The 18,107-nt window shown below is 46.8% G+C and overlaps 1 protein-coding gene across 1 annotated transcript; it reads right to left on the bottom strand.

Moving 5' to 3' along the window:
• Positions 1–7,571: 7,571 nt before the first annotated feature.
• LOC145354533 (uncharacterized) lies at positions 7,572–8,622 on the bottom strand. Its single transcript, XM_080205973.1, has one exon. The coding sequence runs from the start codon at positions 8,557–8,559 to the stop codon at positions 7,582–7,584; it is 978 nt and encodes a 325-aa protein (XP_080062099.1). The 5' UTR covers positions 8,560–8,622; the 3' UTR covers positions 7,572–7,581.
• Positions 8,623–18,107: the final 9,485 nt, after the last annotated feature.

Here is an 18,107-nt window from a genome sequence, read left to right on the forward strand (position 1 = left end):
AATCAGTGTCCATCAGCTTCTGCCTTATCCGGCTATACCTCGCCTTCCCCCAGTTCAGCACCCTCCCCTTCGGACAGCACTCATCTTTTTCCATTTTTATCTTAAAGTAGACAGACTTGTGGTCACTGTTAGCCACATGTTCGCCTACTGCAACCTCAACCACCTGCCCCGGCTCATTACCCAACACTAAATCCAGTATAGCCCCCTCCCTACTCGGGCTAGTTACGTACTGCTCCAAGGACCCTTCCAGCACACATTTTACAAACTCCTCCCCGTCCGTACCCCTAGCTCTAGGCACCTTCCAATCCACTCCAGGAAGATTAAAGTCACCCACTACAACCACCCTATTCTTTCTGCACCTATCTAAAATGTCTTTACAAATGCCTTCTTCCACTGCCCTTGGGCTGTTGGGTGGCCTGTAGTACACCCCTAGCATAGTAATCACTCCCTTCCTATTCCTCAACTCCACCCACAGCGACTCAATCCCTAACTCCTCCCTCTGCACTGCTGTGATGTGCTCCTTAACTAACAACGCCACCCCACCACCTCTCGTCAACCCTCCTCTGTCACACCTAAAACACTTACACCCAGGAATATTCAGCTGCCAGTCCTGCCCTTCCTTTAACCACATCTCCGTCACTGTCACCACATCTAAATTCCTCACGGACATCAAGGCCCTAAGTTCATCCGTTTTACCCGTTACACTCCTCGCATTAAAACAGACTCAATCCAACCCTCCAGGCCCACTCGGATCCTCCTTCCCCCGGATAATTTTCCTTTCAACCAAACCTCCCCTGTCACCCAACTCGCTCCCGATCCCAGTGCCGAATGAGCTATCAGTCTCATCCCCACCCCCCCTCCATATTAGTTTAAACCGAAACACTCCAGCTAACCTCCCAGCTAAGATATTTGTCCCCCTCCCATTCAAATGTTCCCCATCCCTCCTGTACAGGTGCCCTTCTCTCACAAATACATCCCAGTGATCGACAAAAGCGAAGCCCTCTACCTTGCACCAATCCCTCAGCCACACATTCAGCTGCATGATCTCATTATTCCTAGCCCTGCTGTTACGAGGCAGCAGCCCAGAGAATGCCACCCTGGAGACCCTGCTCTTCAGCTTGGCCCCCAACTCCCTGAATTGCCTACGTACATTCCCCCTACTCTGCCTTCCTACATCCTTCTCTCCTATGTGTATAATTACTTCAGCCTGGGTCCCTTCACCCTTCAAAATTCCCTCTATCCTCTCTGATACGTCCTGTACCCCTGCTCCAGGGAGGTGGACTACCATCCTGGAGTCACGCTTTTGCCCACAGAACTGCCTATCTGTTCCTTTAACCCTCCCACCCCCCACCACTATCTCATTGCCAGTCCCCTTCCTTCTCTCTGAGGCATTCTGGTCCTCCTGTCTTACCTTTAGTACTCCTGTTGATGCCTTTTGGGGGACCACTGGGGTAGTCTTTGGACCAGGACTATTCTTCTTCTTCTTTCCCTTCCTAACGGTTACCCACCCATCCCGTCCCCGAGGCCCTGGGATCTCCACTTGACCATGGTTTATAGCCATTATTGCCTCATTCTCCCTGACCAGAAATGCATCTTCTAAACGGAGCTCTAACTGCCTGACCCGGGCCCTCAAACGCTGCAGCTCTAAGCACTTGATGCAGATGTGGCCTTCGGAAGACGTGCTGTCTCCAGGAACTCCCACATATGGCACCTGACACGGCTGAAGCGTCTCCCCATAGACCCTGCCATTTACCGGACCACCCTTGGAATTATGTATACAGAAATGGAACACAGGAAAGATGGAACCAGTAACTCACCTTGCCTAAGCTTAGCGAGCCAAAGCCCTTACAGCTCTCACTCTGTTCCCACCTCACTCTGCTGCCCACTCCCAACGCTGCCCGCTGTGTACTATTGCCTTCTTTTTTTATACCCCCGCTCTCCCTTCCCAACTACCCTCTCGCCAAACTTCCGCTACAGAAATAAAAAGCAATCAAAAACACCACGAACTGGAAATACAGCAAAGAACTTCCACAGAAAATCAACCACTCACCACAGCCACCAGGTACACTGCTCCAGAGAACAGTGATGTTGAGGGACACCATGATCTTCACAGCAAGCAGAAGCGAATGTCCTGCCCACAAGGTGCCAGGTCCGTGGGGACCTGCCACAGGTACAGCACTGTCTCCCTTCTGAGCCAGAGGCTGCAGTGGCACAAGGTGTCCCACAGCCCACGCGGGTCCTATCGAGCCTGAGTCTCTGCTGTCCTCTCAGCCCCCACCCCACCTCGAGTCAATGGTTGACTGGCAGCTCCTTGTCCTCCAGCTGCAGCCTCTATCCTGAGCTGGTCTTGCCGCATGTAGCTGTCTCCCATATCTGCCACAGCAGCCATGAATGTAACTACGAGCTCTGCTGGCTCGAATGCTAAATCCCTCATTGCTCTGGGGAAGGCGGGGGAGGGTGGTGATGGGGAAGGAGAGAGTGAGGGAGGGACAGTCCGTAAGCCCAGGCCCCTCACTCCCACTCTGCAAACCATGAGTCTGGATGCTGGAAACCTGACATTATCCCAGGTGCCATCCGCCACCTCAGTAGGTTTACCACATCCTTGCCACGGCAGGCACAAGGAGCATGAGTGGCTGCGAGGAGATCCTCATTGGGATTCCTGAAGCATGGATCTACATGCACCTGCCTGGATGCCTGCTGCATTGGCTCCCAGGAACGGCTCACAGTGGAGAAGCACCTTCCTGCAGTGGGAGCAGTGCTGAGTCCATGCAGTGTGAGGAACCGTGTTTAACACCTGCCAAACTCCCTTGATTGAGACAGCAGCAGCCAGGCCTGGCTCTTGGTTTTTGTAGTGGGGCCTGCCACAGACAGCAGGGTAGCCAGTGCAACACCTTGTGTGAAATCCATTGGGGGTCATTCAGCAGCCAACCCCGACCTGAGGGCAATCAAAACCGGCACCAGCCTCTCCAAACCCCTGTACCCATGTAACCCTCCCAGCCCATCCCGCACCATGGCAGCGGCGGAGAACTGTGCCACAGAGGTTGGTACTCGGTGATATCCACCTCCTAGCTCTCTGCGACTGCTGCACCTGATCCACTCTTTTAAAGAGCAGTACCAATTGCTGCTGGTGTGACCACACGTTGGAGAGTGAGATGCATCCCAGAGGGGGGGGAGCCGGCGCGCAGAACACGCCAATGATATTGAAATCCAGTCAATTGCATATTAATAAGCTTGGTGTCCAGCTGTTTGCACCGTTAAAAAGGGGCTCTGAAGATTGCAAACCATTTCAGGCTGGTCCAGAATTGGATTGTTAGCTTTGCACACTATTCTCCCAGCTCACCACAATGATCAGCAGGCAGAATGAGCTAGTAAACTCACACCAGACCCAGATTCTGAAGAGTCATAGTGAAATCAATAAACTCTGTTTCTCTCTCACACAGATGCAGCCAGATATGTTTTTATATCAGACTCCAGAATCCACAGCATTTGTTTATTTCCTTCTTCCTTAGTTTTGATTGATTTGCTGGTGCCTCGAGGCCAGGGAGGAGACACAATAGGATATATATAGAATTTAATTTTGTAAGAAATTGAATATTTATGGGGTGGCACAGTGGTTAGCACTGCTGCTTCACAGCTCCAGGGACCTGGGTTTGATTCCCGGCCTTGGGTCACTGTCTGTGTGGAGTCTGCACATTCTCCCCATGTCTGCGTGGGTTTTCTCCGGCTGCTCCGGTTCCCGTCCACAGTCTGAAAGACGTCCTGGTTAGGGTGCAGTGACCCACACAGGTGCCACAGTATGGCGACTAGGGGAATTTCACAGTAACTTCATTGCAGTGTTAATGTAAGCCTTACTTGTGACTAATAAATAAGCTTTACCTTTCAAAGTAATACTGTAGAATTGTAGAATTCCCACGGTGCAGAAGGAGGCCATTCGGCCCATCGAGTCTGCACTGACCACAATCCCAATAAAGGCCCTATTCCCGTGACACCACATATTTATCCTGCTAATGCCCCTAACACTACCGTCAATTTAGCATGACCAATCCACCTAACCCACACATCTTTGGACTGTGGGAGGAAACCGGAGTACCTGGACACAGACGTGGGGAGAATGTGCAAACTCCACACAGACAGTGACCCAAGCTGGGAATCGAACCCAGGTCCCTGGTGCGCTCGGGCAGCGACGCTAACCACTGTCCGCCCCAACAGCGAACATCCCCACTTCTGACCCTATGATAGACAGAAGGTCATTGACGCAGCAGTTGAAGATTCTTGGGCCTAGGACACAACCCTGAGTGATTCCTGCAGTAATTATCTCGAGACATATTGCTATAGCGGGGAAAGGAAGGGCATCAGATATACAGCTCCCTGGATGATTAAAGATACTGAGATGAAATCATGATAAAAAAAAGACAACAAATATGAGGTTCGTTGGTTAGGTGAAAAATCACTGAAGGAGTGATCAGTGTTCAACAGAGTTCATAAAATATGAAACAGAATAGAGCAGGCTAAACATGTTTTATTCGATTATATTTCAGTAATTTAAACGAGACTAAATATATAAATGGAAATATATTTCTCCATGTCTGAGTAATTTTAATAGATAATTTACTGCCGGTACACACACCTACTACCCAGTGTCTGCAGTGCTGATCAGTATGGGTCAGCGCTGAAGGACACAGAATGGTTAACAAAGCAGAAATATCACTGAGCATTAATAGTAACGATAAATAAATGCATTCTCCAATATGATTTTAAAAACCAACATTTGAAATTATCGCAAGACTTACAATCAATCCCCAAAGATCAAACCAAAGGCCGGAATTCTCCCCAAAATTCGAAGTGTTGGATTTGTGTGAAAACTGGAATAATTCACGCTTTTTTTCAGCTCAGTGAAGAATCTGTCGCACTCAGCAATACGGAGGCCACTAGCGTAAATCTCATTCTAAACCAGGGCGGGGTCGATTCCAGGCTGGCACAGATAAACCTCCACATCACCCCCCACCCCGTCCCCGACCATTCCCCGGCCACTTCACACCCCCACCCCCATTCCCCCCATCACTGGCCCCCCTTCCTGCCCTCACCGACTGCTGCTCAGGTCCAGCCACCTCCATATGTGCCACCCCACCCTTGCCAACTACACCGTGCCCGCTGGGCAGTGGCTCCCTTTCACACTGAGGGGTAGATTCAGAGTTCCTCGTCGCTCACATTTTCAGTGGGTTTGAGGGATCTATAGATCTCGAGCGCTTTATCCAAGGTCAGATAGATTTTGCGAAATCGCCATTTCCTGTCCATTTCGCAGACAGTGAGGTGTTTGTACTCCAGAGGTACCGGGAACTCGGGATTTTCATCCGGCAGATAGAAAGCAAAACTGGGATATTCCCAGGAGCGACAGTCTGGGGAACAGTCACTGACTCTCCAGCTGCCATCACCATCCTGTGTGAGCACTCGCATTTCAGAACCTGTTGATTCTGGTCTCCATTCCCATTCGGTACCTTCCCGGGATATGACTTCAGAAGGCAGGGGAGGGCAGCTCTGGAATATGGTGACACCGGGAGGATGGACAACCACAGCGTGCATCACCTCGCGATCATAGCGGAAAGTTCCCAACACTCTGAACTCAGGATCTTCCCCCTTACAAACTGATTTTTTATATTCACCGATTAGATCATTGAGTTTGTAGGTGAATTTGAAATTCCCATAATTGGATATTTCCAGGAAAACGGGAGAGCTGAGGAACTGCTCCAGCAGGGAGTCCCGCAAACTGCCCATATCTTGGAGCAGATCTCCTGTATTTTCTCTTACCCAGTTTTCCGTTCTATCTTTGAGTTTCTCCTTCTTTTCCTCTTTTTCCAGTTGGCTCACTTCCACATGCCACCAGGAGAAACAGACGCTGAGATTTTCTCCAATTTTCTTTCCAATTGCACCCTTCATGCATTTGTCAGCGAGGATGCTTCGGGCTGCTGTGGCGTGGGTGGTATGAGTGATGTTTGTGATGGAGAAGCGGGTCCTTTCACTCTGCTGGAGATCATCAATCTTTACATCGAGTAGAGATGAATCCGGTAAAGCGAAGACTCTGCCCCATTGGCTGTGATTGACATGTTTCAGGGGATAGAAATCTTCAGGACCACCGAATCCTACTTGAATTCGATGCCATTTTTTGTCAGTGTACATGATTTTCTCTAACTGGAGAGGAAGGATGGGAAGCACATGAAACGAGTCAACAAGGAATCAAGAGCAGTCTTTATATAATTGGGAGGGATGGGCGGACTCATCGCATCTGATCCAATCATCTTCTATCCTCCCTCAGCAACGTAATTGAAATATCCTTATATGGAAACTTCAAACAAGACTTGTCGACTGAATTGGAAAGGGAGGTGGTTTTGCCTCTCACAGTTTATCGGACTCAACAACCCTTCCAAGGTGAGATTGAGGAAGGAAGATTGAAGATTTATGATGATGCACCTATTGGGTCTTCAGAACAGTGAGAACGGGTGTGACCCAGTGCAGCGTATAGAATTGGGGAGATAGAGGGGGCTGGACTGGGCAGGAGCAGATGGAGAAAGTGATCAACCAGAACTGTGGAGACCCCCAAGTGAAATAGAAGAAAGCCAGAGAATTTGATGTGTCCCCACCGTTTTCATTGTTCTTAATTCTCATTTCACTCACCTTCGCCCAACTCCCTGCACTGAATAAATTCAATACAAAATAGAAATATTTTACCCAACTTTTAGTTAACACCGAACTTGTGTCTTTATTTAATGGAGGACTTGCTTCCTTGAATATTTGCCATCTCTTCTGCCTGATGTTCAGCTAGTGGGTTAAAATTCAGAAGATCGAGATGTCGTCAGACGGGATTTGTTAAAAGCAGAAACCTCTTTTTGTGTAGGTGATCACCGATTTGTTGAGTGTTTGCAGTTTTGTAAGTATTCATTTTCCCTTTAGCTCCTTGTGTTGTTGCTGTTGTTAGAATCCCTTCAGTGCAGAAGGAGGCCATTCGGCCCATCGAGTCTCTACCGACCACTATCCCACCCAAGCCCTATTCCCACAACCCCAAGCAAGTACCCTGCTCATCCTCCTTACACTAAGGTCAATTTATCATGGCCAATCCACCTAACCTGCACATCTTTGGACTGTGGGAGGAAACCGGAGCACCCAGAGGAAACCCACGCAGACACGGGGAGAATGTGCAAACTCTACACAGACAGTGACCCGAACTGGGAATTGAACCCGGGACCCTGGTGCTGTGAGGCAGCGTGAGGCACTGTGCCACCGTGTTGCTCATATTCCTTACACTGTCCGATTAATGTAATATTTTTGAAAAAAATCTAACTTTTACATACAACATGAGATAAGTAACATCACTAGACCAGTTTAAAGTTTTGATGTAATTGTATTTTAGCTCATTAAAGCGAAAATAAACATTCAATTAATCCATAATCTATCAGCTCAACGCAGAATTTAACAGGATTACTATTCCTCATTCCCCATTCAATATTTTCCTTTTAACATTACATTTGGTCACATTTGTAGAAAATGTGAGAATATTTAACTAAACCCCCACAGGCAGAAACTGCCTGGTTACAGGGCGCTATCCTGACCAAGCAAAGACTGATAGAATTCTTCTGCTTCACTCAGGCTCATGTAGGTGTAAGGCGGTCGAAATCGCTGACTCCGTTCCATTTCGCAGACAGTGAGGTGTTCGTACTCCAGAGGGACCGGGAACTCGGGTTTTTCATCCGGCAGATAGAAAGCAAAACTCACAAAGTCCCACCGCCGACAGTCTGGGGAACAGTCACTGACTCTCCAGCTGCCATCACCATCCTGTGTGAGCACTCGCATTTCAGAACCTGTTGATTCTGGTCTCCATTCCCATTCGGTACCTTCCTGGGATATGACTTCAGAAGGCAGGAGAGGGCAGCTCTGGAATATGGTGACACCGGGAGGGTGGACAACCACAGTGTGCATGATTTCGATATCATATTTGAAAGTTCCCAACACTCTGAGCTCAGGATCTTCCCCCTTACAAACTGATTTTTTATATTCACCGATTAGATTATTGAGTTTGTAGGTGAATTTGAAATTCCCATAATTGGATATTTCCAGGAAAGCGGGAGAGCTGAGGAACTGCTCCAGCAGGGAGTCCCGCAATCTGCCCATATCTTGGGCTGACACTCCTTTTTCTTCCATGGTTTGTCTGAGCTGTTCTGCCACTGCTTCTCTCCTTACCTTCAGCTCCTCCTGGTTTACTTGGACACTCCACCAGGAAAACTGGAGCTTGAGATCCTCCCCAATCTGTTTCTTCCTGGCTTCTTTCAAGCATTGGTCATTGAGAATACCTCGCACTCCTTTGCAATCGGTGACATGGATGAGATTGGTGATGGAGAATTTAGTCCGCTCGCACTCTTTAAGGGCATCGATATTTATACCAAAGACAGCGGAATCTGGGAGAGTGAAGCCCCTGCCCCATTCCCTGTGGCTGACATGTTTCAGTGGGTAGAAATCTTCGGGTCCACGAAAGCCAGACTGAATTCGCTGCCATTTTGCGGCGGTGAACATGGTTTGCTATTTGGATAGAACAGAGTGGGATCGATGAAGTAGCTCACACACCAAGACAATGATGCAAATAGTATCAAATGATGGCAAATAGTATCAAACCCAACCCTTCTTCATTTCCACATGTTATCTGTTATATTAGTGATCATGTTCCAATTTGAAAGCTCACAGTAGTTTGCATAAAGTCTAAATATAGTGCTTATGCGATTTGGAGTAATCTGGGTTCCACTCTTCTAACACACCGACACTTCCCTTTAAAATGAATTTTAACTGATGTTAAGTAACTAACTGGCTTTAATTCAAATTCCCTGCAATGTGGCAGTGCTGGTTATATCCACTTCACACCCCAGCCACAAGAACTCACGTTTGGGAGGCGAGCTTCTCTGGTCGCCCTCAGCAGCGGGTTACAGTTGGATGGTGTTGCTGGTTCCTGCCGCAGCGTTTGCTTTAAGAATAATCATCCTGGCAGTTTGACATGTCAGTGAGGCCGCCCCTCTGCGGCTGAAAACGAAACAGAAAGTGGGAAAGCCTGTGTTGTTATTTCATCCTCAAATAATTTGAACATTTTGACATGCCGTCCCCGCCCTCCTCCAAACAGCAATTTTGAGCCATGAACCCACCTGTCCCCCAATACTTCCCGAGTGTAATCCCTCATCTTGGAAACTTATTCGCAGTTGGACGTAACCCGGGTACATCAGTTCACATCGCTGCAGACATTTCAAGTCTAGACGACCCTTGCTCAGAATGTTCTATATTCTTGGGTCGCGATGCCAGTGTCATGGAACAGGGTGAATCTAGTTCTGGAGCAGTCGTCAGCGCCATGTGTGTGGGATACGGATCCTGTGTTTATACCGTGTCCTTAAACAATTATTAATATGGTGTAGAGTTATTGAAATTGTTCACAAGCATTTTATCACAGTATAACAATACATTTCACGTGACAATGATAAATCAAATCGGTATTAGTGCTGTGCTATTCCTGGAGAAAAGGCAGAAGAACGTGTTAAACCTGACTAGCCCCACCCCTGCGAAAATCCTTCTGCATACTATTTCAATCAAAGCTCTTAGATAATAAAACTAGCTAGGGAAGTAAATACTGAAAGGGATTTAAAATTATTTGAATGCATCAGGGACCGAGAGTCAACACAATTAAAAATAGGTTCAGAACTACTATTGCAACATAAAGATAATCAGCATATAGAATGGAATTTAAGAATACAGTCAGGTCAGATTTTCTGGAATTGTTTACGACTCAATTAGAAGCTGTGTAGATGAGTGCTAAAGATGGATTAATCAGGAAGGGTTGATTCCTCATCATCCCCCATCTATAATATTTTACGATCTTGTGGTTAGAATGTCTCTATGCAATCTTTTGCGAATTTAAAAGGGAAACTGATGGATTTGATGCCAGTCTCCTGCTGGAATTTCATCACTTGCCCAGTGATTTTGGATAAGTTTTTTGGGGTGGATTGAAAGGTGCCTAGAGCTAGGGGTTCGGACAGGGAGGAATTCGTAAGATGTGTATGGGAAGGGTCCTTGGAGCAGTATGTAGATAGCCCGACTAGAGAGGGGGCGATACTGGATTTAGTTCTGGGCAATGAGCTGGGTTAGGTGGTTGAGGTTGCAGTAGGTGAACATGTGGCTAATAGTGACCACGACTCTGTCTACTTTAGGATACTAATGGAAAAGGATTAGTGCTGTCCTAAGGGGAGGGTGCTAAATTGGGGGAAGGCTAGATACAGCCGGATTAGGCAGGAGCTTAGGGATACAGACTGGGATAGGCTGTTGGAAGGCAAGACCACGTTAGGCATGTGGGAGTCTTTCAAGGGAAAACTGAAATGGATGCAGGAAAGGCATGTGCCGGTTAAGAGGAAGGATGGGAAAGGTAGGATTAGAGAACCAAGGATTACTAGAGATATTAAGGACTTGGTCAGGAAGAAATGAGAGGCGTATGTTAGGTCGAAGCAACTGGGAATGGAGAGAGTGGTGGAGGAATACAGAGAGAGTAGGAGGGATCTCAAAAGGGGAGTTAGGAGGGCAAAAAGGGGGCATGAAATGGCTTTGGTAGGTAGGATTAAGGAAAATCCAAAGGCGTTTTACTCCTATGTCAGGAACAAAAGGGTGGCTAGGGGAAAAATCGGTCCCCTCAGGGACAGACGAGGGGAATTGTGCTTAGAGTCCGAGGGAATGGGAGAGGTCCTGAATGAATACTTTGCATCGGTATTCACGAAGGAGAGGGGCTTGATGTCTTGTACGGTCATCGAGGGAGCTGTAGACCAATTGAAGGAACTATCGATTACGAGGGAAGAAGTGTTAGGGCTTTTAGGTAGCATTAAAACTGATAAATCTCCGGGGCGTGATGGCATTTATCCTAGGCTGCTTAGGGAGGCGAGAGATGAGATTGCTGGGCCTCTGACGCAAATCTTTGTCTCTTCTTTGGACACAGGTGAGATCCCAGAGGACTGGAGGATAGTGAACATGGTGCCGTTGATTAAAAAGGGTAGGAGGGATAACCCGGGTAACTATAGGCTGGTGAGTTTGACATCAGTGGTAGGTAAGTTGATGGAGAGGATTCTTAGCGATAGGATGTCTGAGCACTTAGAGCGTGTGATCTGATTACGGATACGCAGCATGGCTTTGTAAAAGGGAAGTCTTGCCTTACGAATCTGGTAGAATTTTTTGAGGAGGTGACAAAAACGGTTGACAAAGGACGAGCCGTTGATGTCGTCTATATGGATTTCAGTAAGGCGTTTGACAAAGCCCCTCATGATAGGTTGGTTGAAAAGATTAAGGCTCATGGGATACAAGGCCAGGTATCTAGATGGGTGGAGAACTGGCTTGCTAAGAGGAGACAGAGCTAGTAGTGGAAGGGTCCTTTTCTAGCTGGAGGTCTGTCACCAGTGGTGTGCCACAGGGCTCAGTACTGGGACCTCTTCTCTTTGTAGTATATGTAAATGACTTGGAAGAGGGAGTAAGTGGTGTGATCAGCAAATTTGCAGATGACACTAAAATGGCTGGATTGGTGGGCAGTGAGGAGTAATGTCTGGCAATACGACGAGATATAGATAGGCTGGTATATTGGGCAGATATATGGCAAATAGAGTTTAATCCTGATAAATGTGAGGTGATGCATTTTGGCCGGAATAATGTAGGGGGGAGTTATATAATAAAGGATAAACCTATAAAGCGTATAGGAATGCAGCGGGACCTGGGGGTGCAAGTGCACAAGTCTTTAAAGGTGGCAGTACAAGTGGAGAAGGTTGTGAAGAAAGCTAATGGATTGTTAGCCTTTATAGGAAGGGGTATAGAGTATAAGAGCTGGAGTCTAATGTTGCAGTTGTACAGAACGCATTTGGAGTACTGCGCCCAGTTCTGGTTGCCTTACTACTGGAAGGACGTGGAGACTCTGGAGAGAGTGCAGAGGAGGTTTAGCAGGATGTTGCCTGGTATAGAAGGACTGGGTTATGAGGAAGGATTGAGCAAACTGGGGCTGTTTTCCCTTGAAAGACGGCAACTGAGGGGGGATCTAATACAGGTATATAAGATTATGAAGGGTATAGATAGAGTAAACAGAGGTAAACTATTTCCTATGTTAGAGACGCACAGTACGAGGGGCCACAGGCTTAGGGTGAGGGGGGAGAGATATAACACGGATATTGGAGGGAGGTTTTTCACACAGAGGTTAGTGAGGGTATGGAATGCTCTGCCAAGCAAGGTGGTGGAGGCAGGCACTCTGGAGTTGTTTAAGAGTAACTTAGACAGGCACATGAGTGGGTTGGAGATGGGAGGATATAGGAGATTGTTTTAAATAAGGTTCATTAGCATTGGGACGTCCCTGGTAATGTAAAAAGATATGGAATGATACTAACGTTTTCTCTTTTAATTCACAGGTTTTAAGTCGGTCCACCTTGTTGTCCAAAGAGGGGCATACACGCGATGGGTCGTACTGGGGCTGCTCTTGGATGTTCGAGAATAGCCTCGTGCTTCATGTCGTTAGTGTGTGCTTAAACTGGACCAGAAACTGGGCAAGACGACAGCTCAGTGACTATCACTGATTGCTGTGCAGACACATGGATTTGGGTCGGTGTCTGTGGGAGTTTGCGCATTCTCCCCGTGCTTGCGTGGGTTTTCTCCGGGTGCTCCGGTTTCCTCCCACACCCCAAAGATGTGCTATTAGACTGATTGGAGGTAATAAATTGTCCCTAAATTAGTTTTCCCTCAATGTGGAATGCCATAAACAATAGATAAGGGTCATGGGTGGAGGGGGGGTTGGTAATGTTAAAATGGCGGTGCGGGCTCGTTGGGCCGAAGGGCCTGTTTCCCGGGCTGTTTTTGTTCTTTGTTCTTTGATTGTTTTTCGCACTAGGCTGCAGCAGGGAATAACAAACCTTCCCTCACACATTCTCCCTGGTAACAGCTGACTATGTCCCATAGCTTTATTTTCATTGGTCAATCCCTGTCAATTTTCTCAGATGGTTTTCTGGGAAAAGCTGTGTCTTCCTTAGAACATAGAATATTCCAGAGCAGTACAGGCCCTTCGGCCCTCGATGCTGCACCGACCAGTGGAACCAATCTAATGACCCTCTAACCTAAACTATTCCAATGTTATCCATATGCCTATCCACTGACCATTTGAACACCCTTAAAGTTGGCGAGTCCACAACTGCTGCAGGCAGGGCATTCCACACCCTTACTACCCTCTGAGTAAAGAACCTACCTCTGACATCCGTCCTATAATTACCACCCCTTAATGTAAAGCTGTGTCCCCTCGTGTTAGCCATCACCATCCGAGGAAAAAGGCTCTCACTGTCCACCCTATCTAACCCTCTGACCATCTTGTATGCCTCAATTAGGTCACCTCGTAACCTTCTCTCTAATGAAAATAACCTCAAGTCCCTCAGCCTTTCCTCATAAGACCTTTCCACCATACCAGGCAACATCCTGGTTAAACCTCCTCTGCACCCTTTCCAATGCTTCCACATCTTTCTTATAATTGTTTTCCTATTAGAAATTAAAAGGATTTCACTGCTTTAAACTGTTCATTAAAGTTCATTAAACTGTCGTTGAGAATTTTTTTAATGGGTTGAGTGCTTATCCAGAAACAAAGTCAGAGACAAACATATCTTTTTTGATCATGTGTAGCATTTTCTGGTAACAGGAACAGAGTCACAGCTCTCAGGATCCCTGAGTCATGCGATCCCTGAGAATGAAACAGAAAATGGAGGACCCCAAATCATCAGGTCAACTCACGAGTGACCAGTGGCACTGAATCCAAGAAAGTATCCATCTGAAGTCCCAGAAACTGACACTGTAACTGATATTTATTACACACAGAGAAATGTGACAGCACAAACAAAGGCCATTGGGTCTACTCCGGTTCTCCAAAGGAACAATTTAGCGTCACACTCCTGTCTTCTCATTGTAACCCTGCACATTCTTCCTTTTCAGGGCCTGAATTTTCTGATCTCACATGCCCCACAATCGTTGCCAGCGAGAACAGAGAATTTCGTGCTCAGCCAGATCTCCATTCACAGCAGCGGGACTGGATAATCCCAGCCAGATCTGGTCCAAGTGCAGGTCAGTGGGACTAGGCAAAAAATGATTGGGCACAGACAAGAAAGGCCAAAGGGCCTGTTTCTGAGTTGTAATTTTCTGTGGTTCGAGGGAATTCTAACCCAGATAACAGTCTATTTCTCTTCTGGATGATTTGAAACCTTCCTCCACCGTGCTCCCAAACAAGCAATTTCTGGCCTTAACCACTTGCTGTGTTTTTCCTCATCTCATCATTGCTTATTTTGCAAATTATTGTACATCTGCGCCCTCTCCTTGATTATTTCAAGACTAGGAATAGTTCCTTTCTACTCAAAGGACAAAGAAAGCACAGCACAGGAACAGGCCTTTCAACCCTCCAAACTTACACTGACCATGCTGCCCGACTGAACTAAAACCCCCTATCTTTCCAGGGACCATATCCCTCTGTTCCCACACTAGTCATGTATTTGGCATGACGTCCCTTAAAACTCATTATTGTATCTGCTCCCACTACCTCCCCTGGCAGCAAGTTTCAGGCACCTACCACCCGATGTGTGAAAAATTTGCCTCATACATCTCCTTTAAAGCTATGCCCCCGGTACTTGACTCTTCAATCCTGGGAAAAAGCTTCTGACTATCCACTCTGTCCATGCCTCTCATAATCTTGTAGATGTCTATTAGGTCGTCCCTCAACCTCCGTCGTTCTAATGAGAACAAACCAAGTTTCTCCAAACTCTCCTCTTGGCTAATGCCCTCCATACCAGGCAACATGCTGGTAAATCTTTTCTGTACCCTCTCCAAAGTCTCCACATCCTTCTGGTTGTGTGGCAACCAGAATTGAACACTATATTCCAAGTGCAGCTTAATTAAGATTCTATAAAATTGCAACATGACTTGCCAATTTTTAAATCGTGCCTCGGCCAATGAAGGCAAGCATGCCACATACCTTCTTGACTACCTTCTCCACCTGCCTTGCCACTTCCAGTGACCTGTGTACCTGTACACCCAGATCCCTCTGCCTATCAATGCTCTTAAGGGTTCTGCCACTTTCTGTATATTTCTTACCTTATAGAAGATCTAAGAAATTAGACCTTCCAAAATGTGTTTCTTCACATTTGTCCAGATTAAACTTCATCTGCCATCTCTTTGCCCAAGTCTCCAACCGATCTACATCCTGCTGTAACCTCTGATGGTCCTCATCATTATCCGCAAATCCATCATTATCCGCAAATCCGAAAATTGTTCGCAAACCAGTTATATTTTCCTCCAAATCATTTGTGTATATATATATTACAAACAACAAAGGTCCCAGCACTGATCCCTGTGGAATACCACTTGTCACAGCCCTCCATTCAGAAATGCACCCTTCCACTGCTATCCTCTGTCTTCTATGAGTGAGTTAGTTCTGTATCCACCTTTCGAGCTCACCTCTGATCCCCTGAGTGACTTCACCTTCTGCACCAGTCTGCCATGTGGGACCTTGTCAAAGGCCTTACTGAAGTCCATGGAGACAACATCCACCACCTTACCCTCATCAATCATCTTCATCACTTCCTCAAAAAACTCGATCAAGTTATTGAGACATAACCTCTCTGTCACAAAACCATGTTGCCTCTTGCTAATACATCCAATCATTTCTGACAGCTCCAGATTTTGAATACTCTATCAAAATTTCCTCTTGGCCTTCTTGTCTCCAAGGAAAAAGGTTCTAACTTACTTAATTTACCTCTATAACTGAAAATGCCTTGTCCCGGAACTATTTTTCTGAACCTTTTTGCACTGTCTCCAATGCCTTCATATCGTTCCTGAAGTGTGGTGACTAGAACTGAACATAATGTTCCAGCTGGAACATATACCCCTTGGTCTTGTACTTGATGCCTCTATTAATAAAATCTAATACACTGTATAAGGACATAAGAACATAAGAAATGGGAGCAGGAGTAGGCCATCTAGCCCTTCGAGCCTGCCCCGCCATTCAATAAGATCATGGCTGATCTGAAGTGGATCAGTTCCACTTTCCCGCTTTCTCCCCATAACCCTTAATCCCCTTGTCTGTCAAAAAACTATCTACCCGTGACTTAAATATATTTAGCAAGGTAGTCTCCACCACTTCAACGGGCAGAGAATTCCAGAGATTCACCTCCTTTTGAGTGAAGAAGTTTGTCCTCAACTCTAATCTAAACTGCACCCCCCTTATCTTGAGGTTGTGCCCTCTAGTCCTGCTGTCCTTTCTAAGCGGAAGAATGTCTCTACCTCTACCCTATCCATCCCCTTCATTATCTTATACATCTCTATAAGATCCCCCCTCATCCTTCTAAACTCCAACGAGTACAGACCCCAGTCTATTCAGCCTCTCTTCATAGTCCAACCCCCACATCTCCGGTATCAGCCTAGTGAACTCCTCTGCACTCCCTCCAAGGCCAAAATATCCTTGCACAAGTGCGGCGACCAAAACTGCACACAGTACTCCAGCTGCGGCCTCACCAGTGCCCTGTACAGTTGCTGCAAGACCACCCTACTTTTATATTCTATCCCCCTCGCTATAAAGGCCAACATTCCTTTTCTACTAATTTCCACTAATTTATTTCCAGTGGGATTTTTAGAGGGATTCCCTGCTAGGGATGTCAAGGTCAAACCTACCATCCCATAGTTAGGGTGGTTAGAGGCCATTCCCCTAAGACAAAGAACAAAGAACAAAAACAGCCCGGGAAACAGGCCATTCGGCCCAACGAGCCCGCGCCACCATTTTAATATTACCAGCCCCCCCCTCCACCCATGACCCTTATCTATTGTTTATGGCATTCCACATTGAGGGAAAACTAATTTAGGGACAATTTATTACCTCCAATCAGTCTAATAGCACATCTTTGGGGTGTGGGAGGAAACCGGAGCACCCAGAGAAAACCCACGCAAGCACGGGGAGAATGCGCAAACTCCCACAGACACCGGCCCAAATCCACATGTCTGCACAGCAAACAGTGATAGTCACTGAGCTGTCGTGTTGCCCAGTATCTGGTCCAGTTTAAGCGCACACTAACGACATGAAGTACTAGGCTATTCTCAAACATCCAAGAGCAGCCCTTGTATGACCCATCGCGTGTATGCCCCTCGTTGGACAACAACGCGGACTGACTTAAAACCTGTGAATTAAAAGAGAAAAACATTATTATCATACCACATCTTATCATTACCAGGGACGTCCCAATGCTAATGAACCTTATTTAAAACAATCTCCTATATCCTCCCATCTCCAACCCACTCATGTGCCTGTCTAAGTTACTCTTAAACAACTCTAGCGTGCCTGCCTCCACCACCTTGCTTGGCAGAGCATTCCATACCCCCACTACCCTCTGCGTGAAAAACCTCCCTCTAATATCCGTGTTATATCTCTACCCCCTCACCCTAAGACCGTGGCCCCTCGTACTGTGCATTTCAAACATAGGAAATAGCTTACCACTGTTTACTCTATCTATACCCTTCATAATCTTATATACCTCTATTAGATCCCACCTCAGTCGCCGTCTTTCAAGGGAAAACAGCCCCAATTTGCTCAATCTTTCCTCATAACCCAGTCCTTCCATACCAGGCAACATCCTGGTAAACCTCCTCTGCACTCTCTCCAGGGTCTCCACGTCCTTCCGGTAGTAAGATGACCAGAACTGGATGCAGTACTCCAAATGCGGTCTAACCAACGTTCTGTACAACGCATTAGACGCCAGCTCTTGTACTCTATACCCCTTCCTATGAAGGCCAGCATACCATAAGCTTTCTTTGAACCTTCTCCACCTGTGTTGCCACCTTCAGAGACTTGTGCACTTGCACTCCCAGGTCCCTCTGCATTTCTATACTCTTAATAGGTCTACCCTTTATCATGTAACTCCTCCCTGCATTATTCCTTCCAAAATGCATCACCTCGCATTTATCAGCATTAAATTCCATCTGCCATTTATCTGCCCAATATACCAGCCTATCTATAGCCTGTTGTGTCACCTGACACTCCTCCTCATTGCCATCCTGCC

This window comes from Carcharhinus amblyrhynchos, chromosome 17, assembly GCF_965287045.1.
Source record: "Carcharhinus amblyrhynchos chromosome 17, sCarAmb.v2.hapA, whole genome shotgun sequence".
NCBI classification, from domain to species: Eukaryota; Metazoa; Chordata; class Chondrichthyes; order Carcharhiniformes; family Carcharhinidae; genus Carcharhinus; species Carcharhinus amblyrhynchos.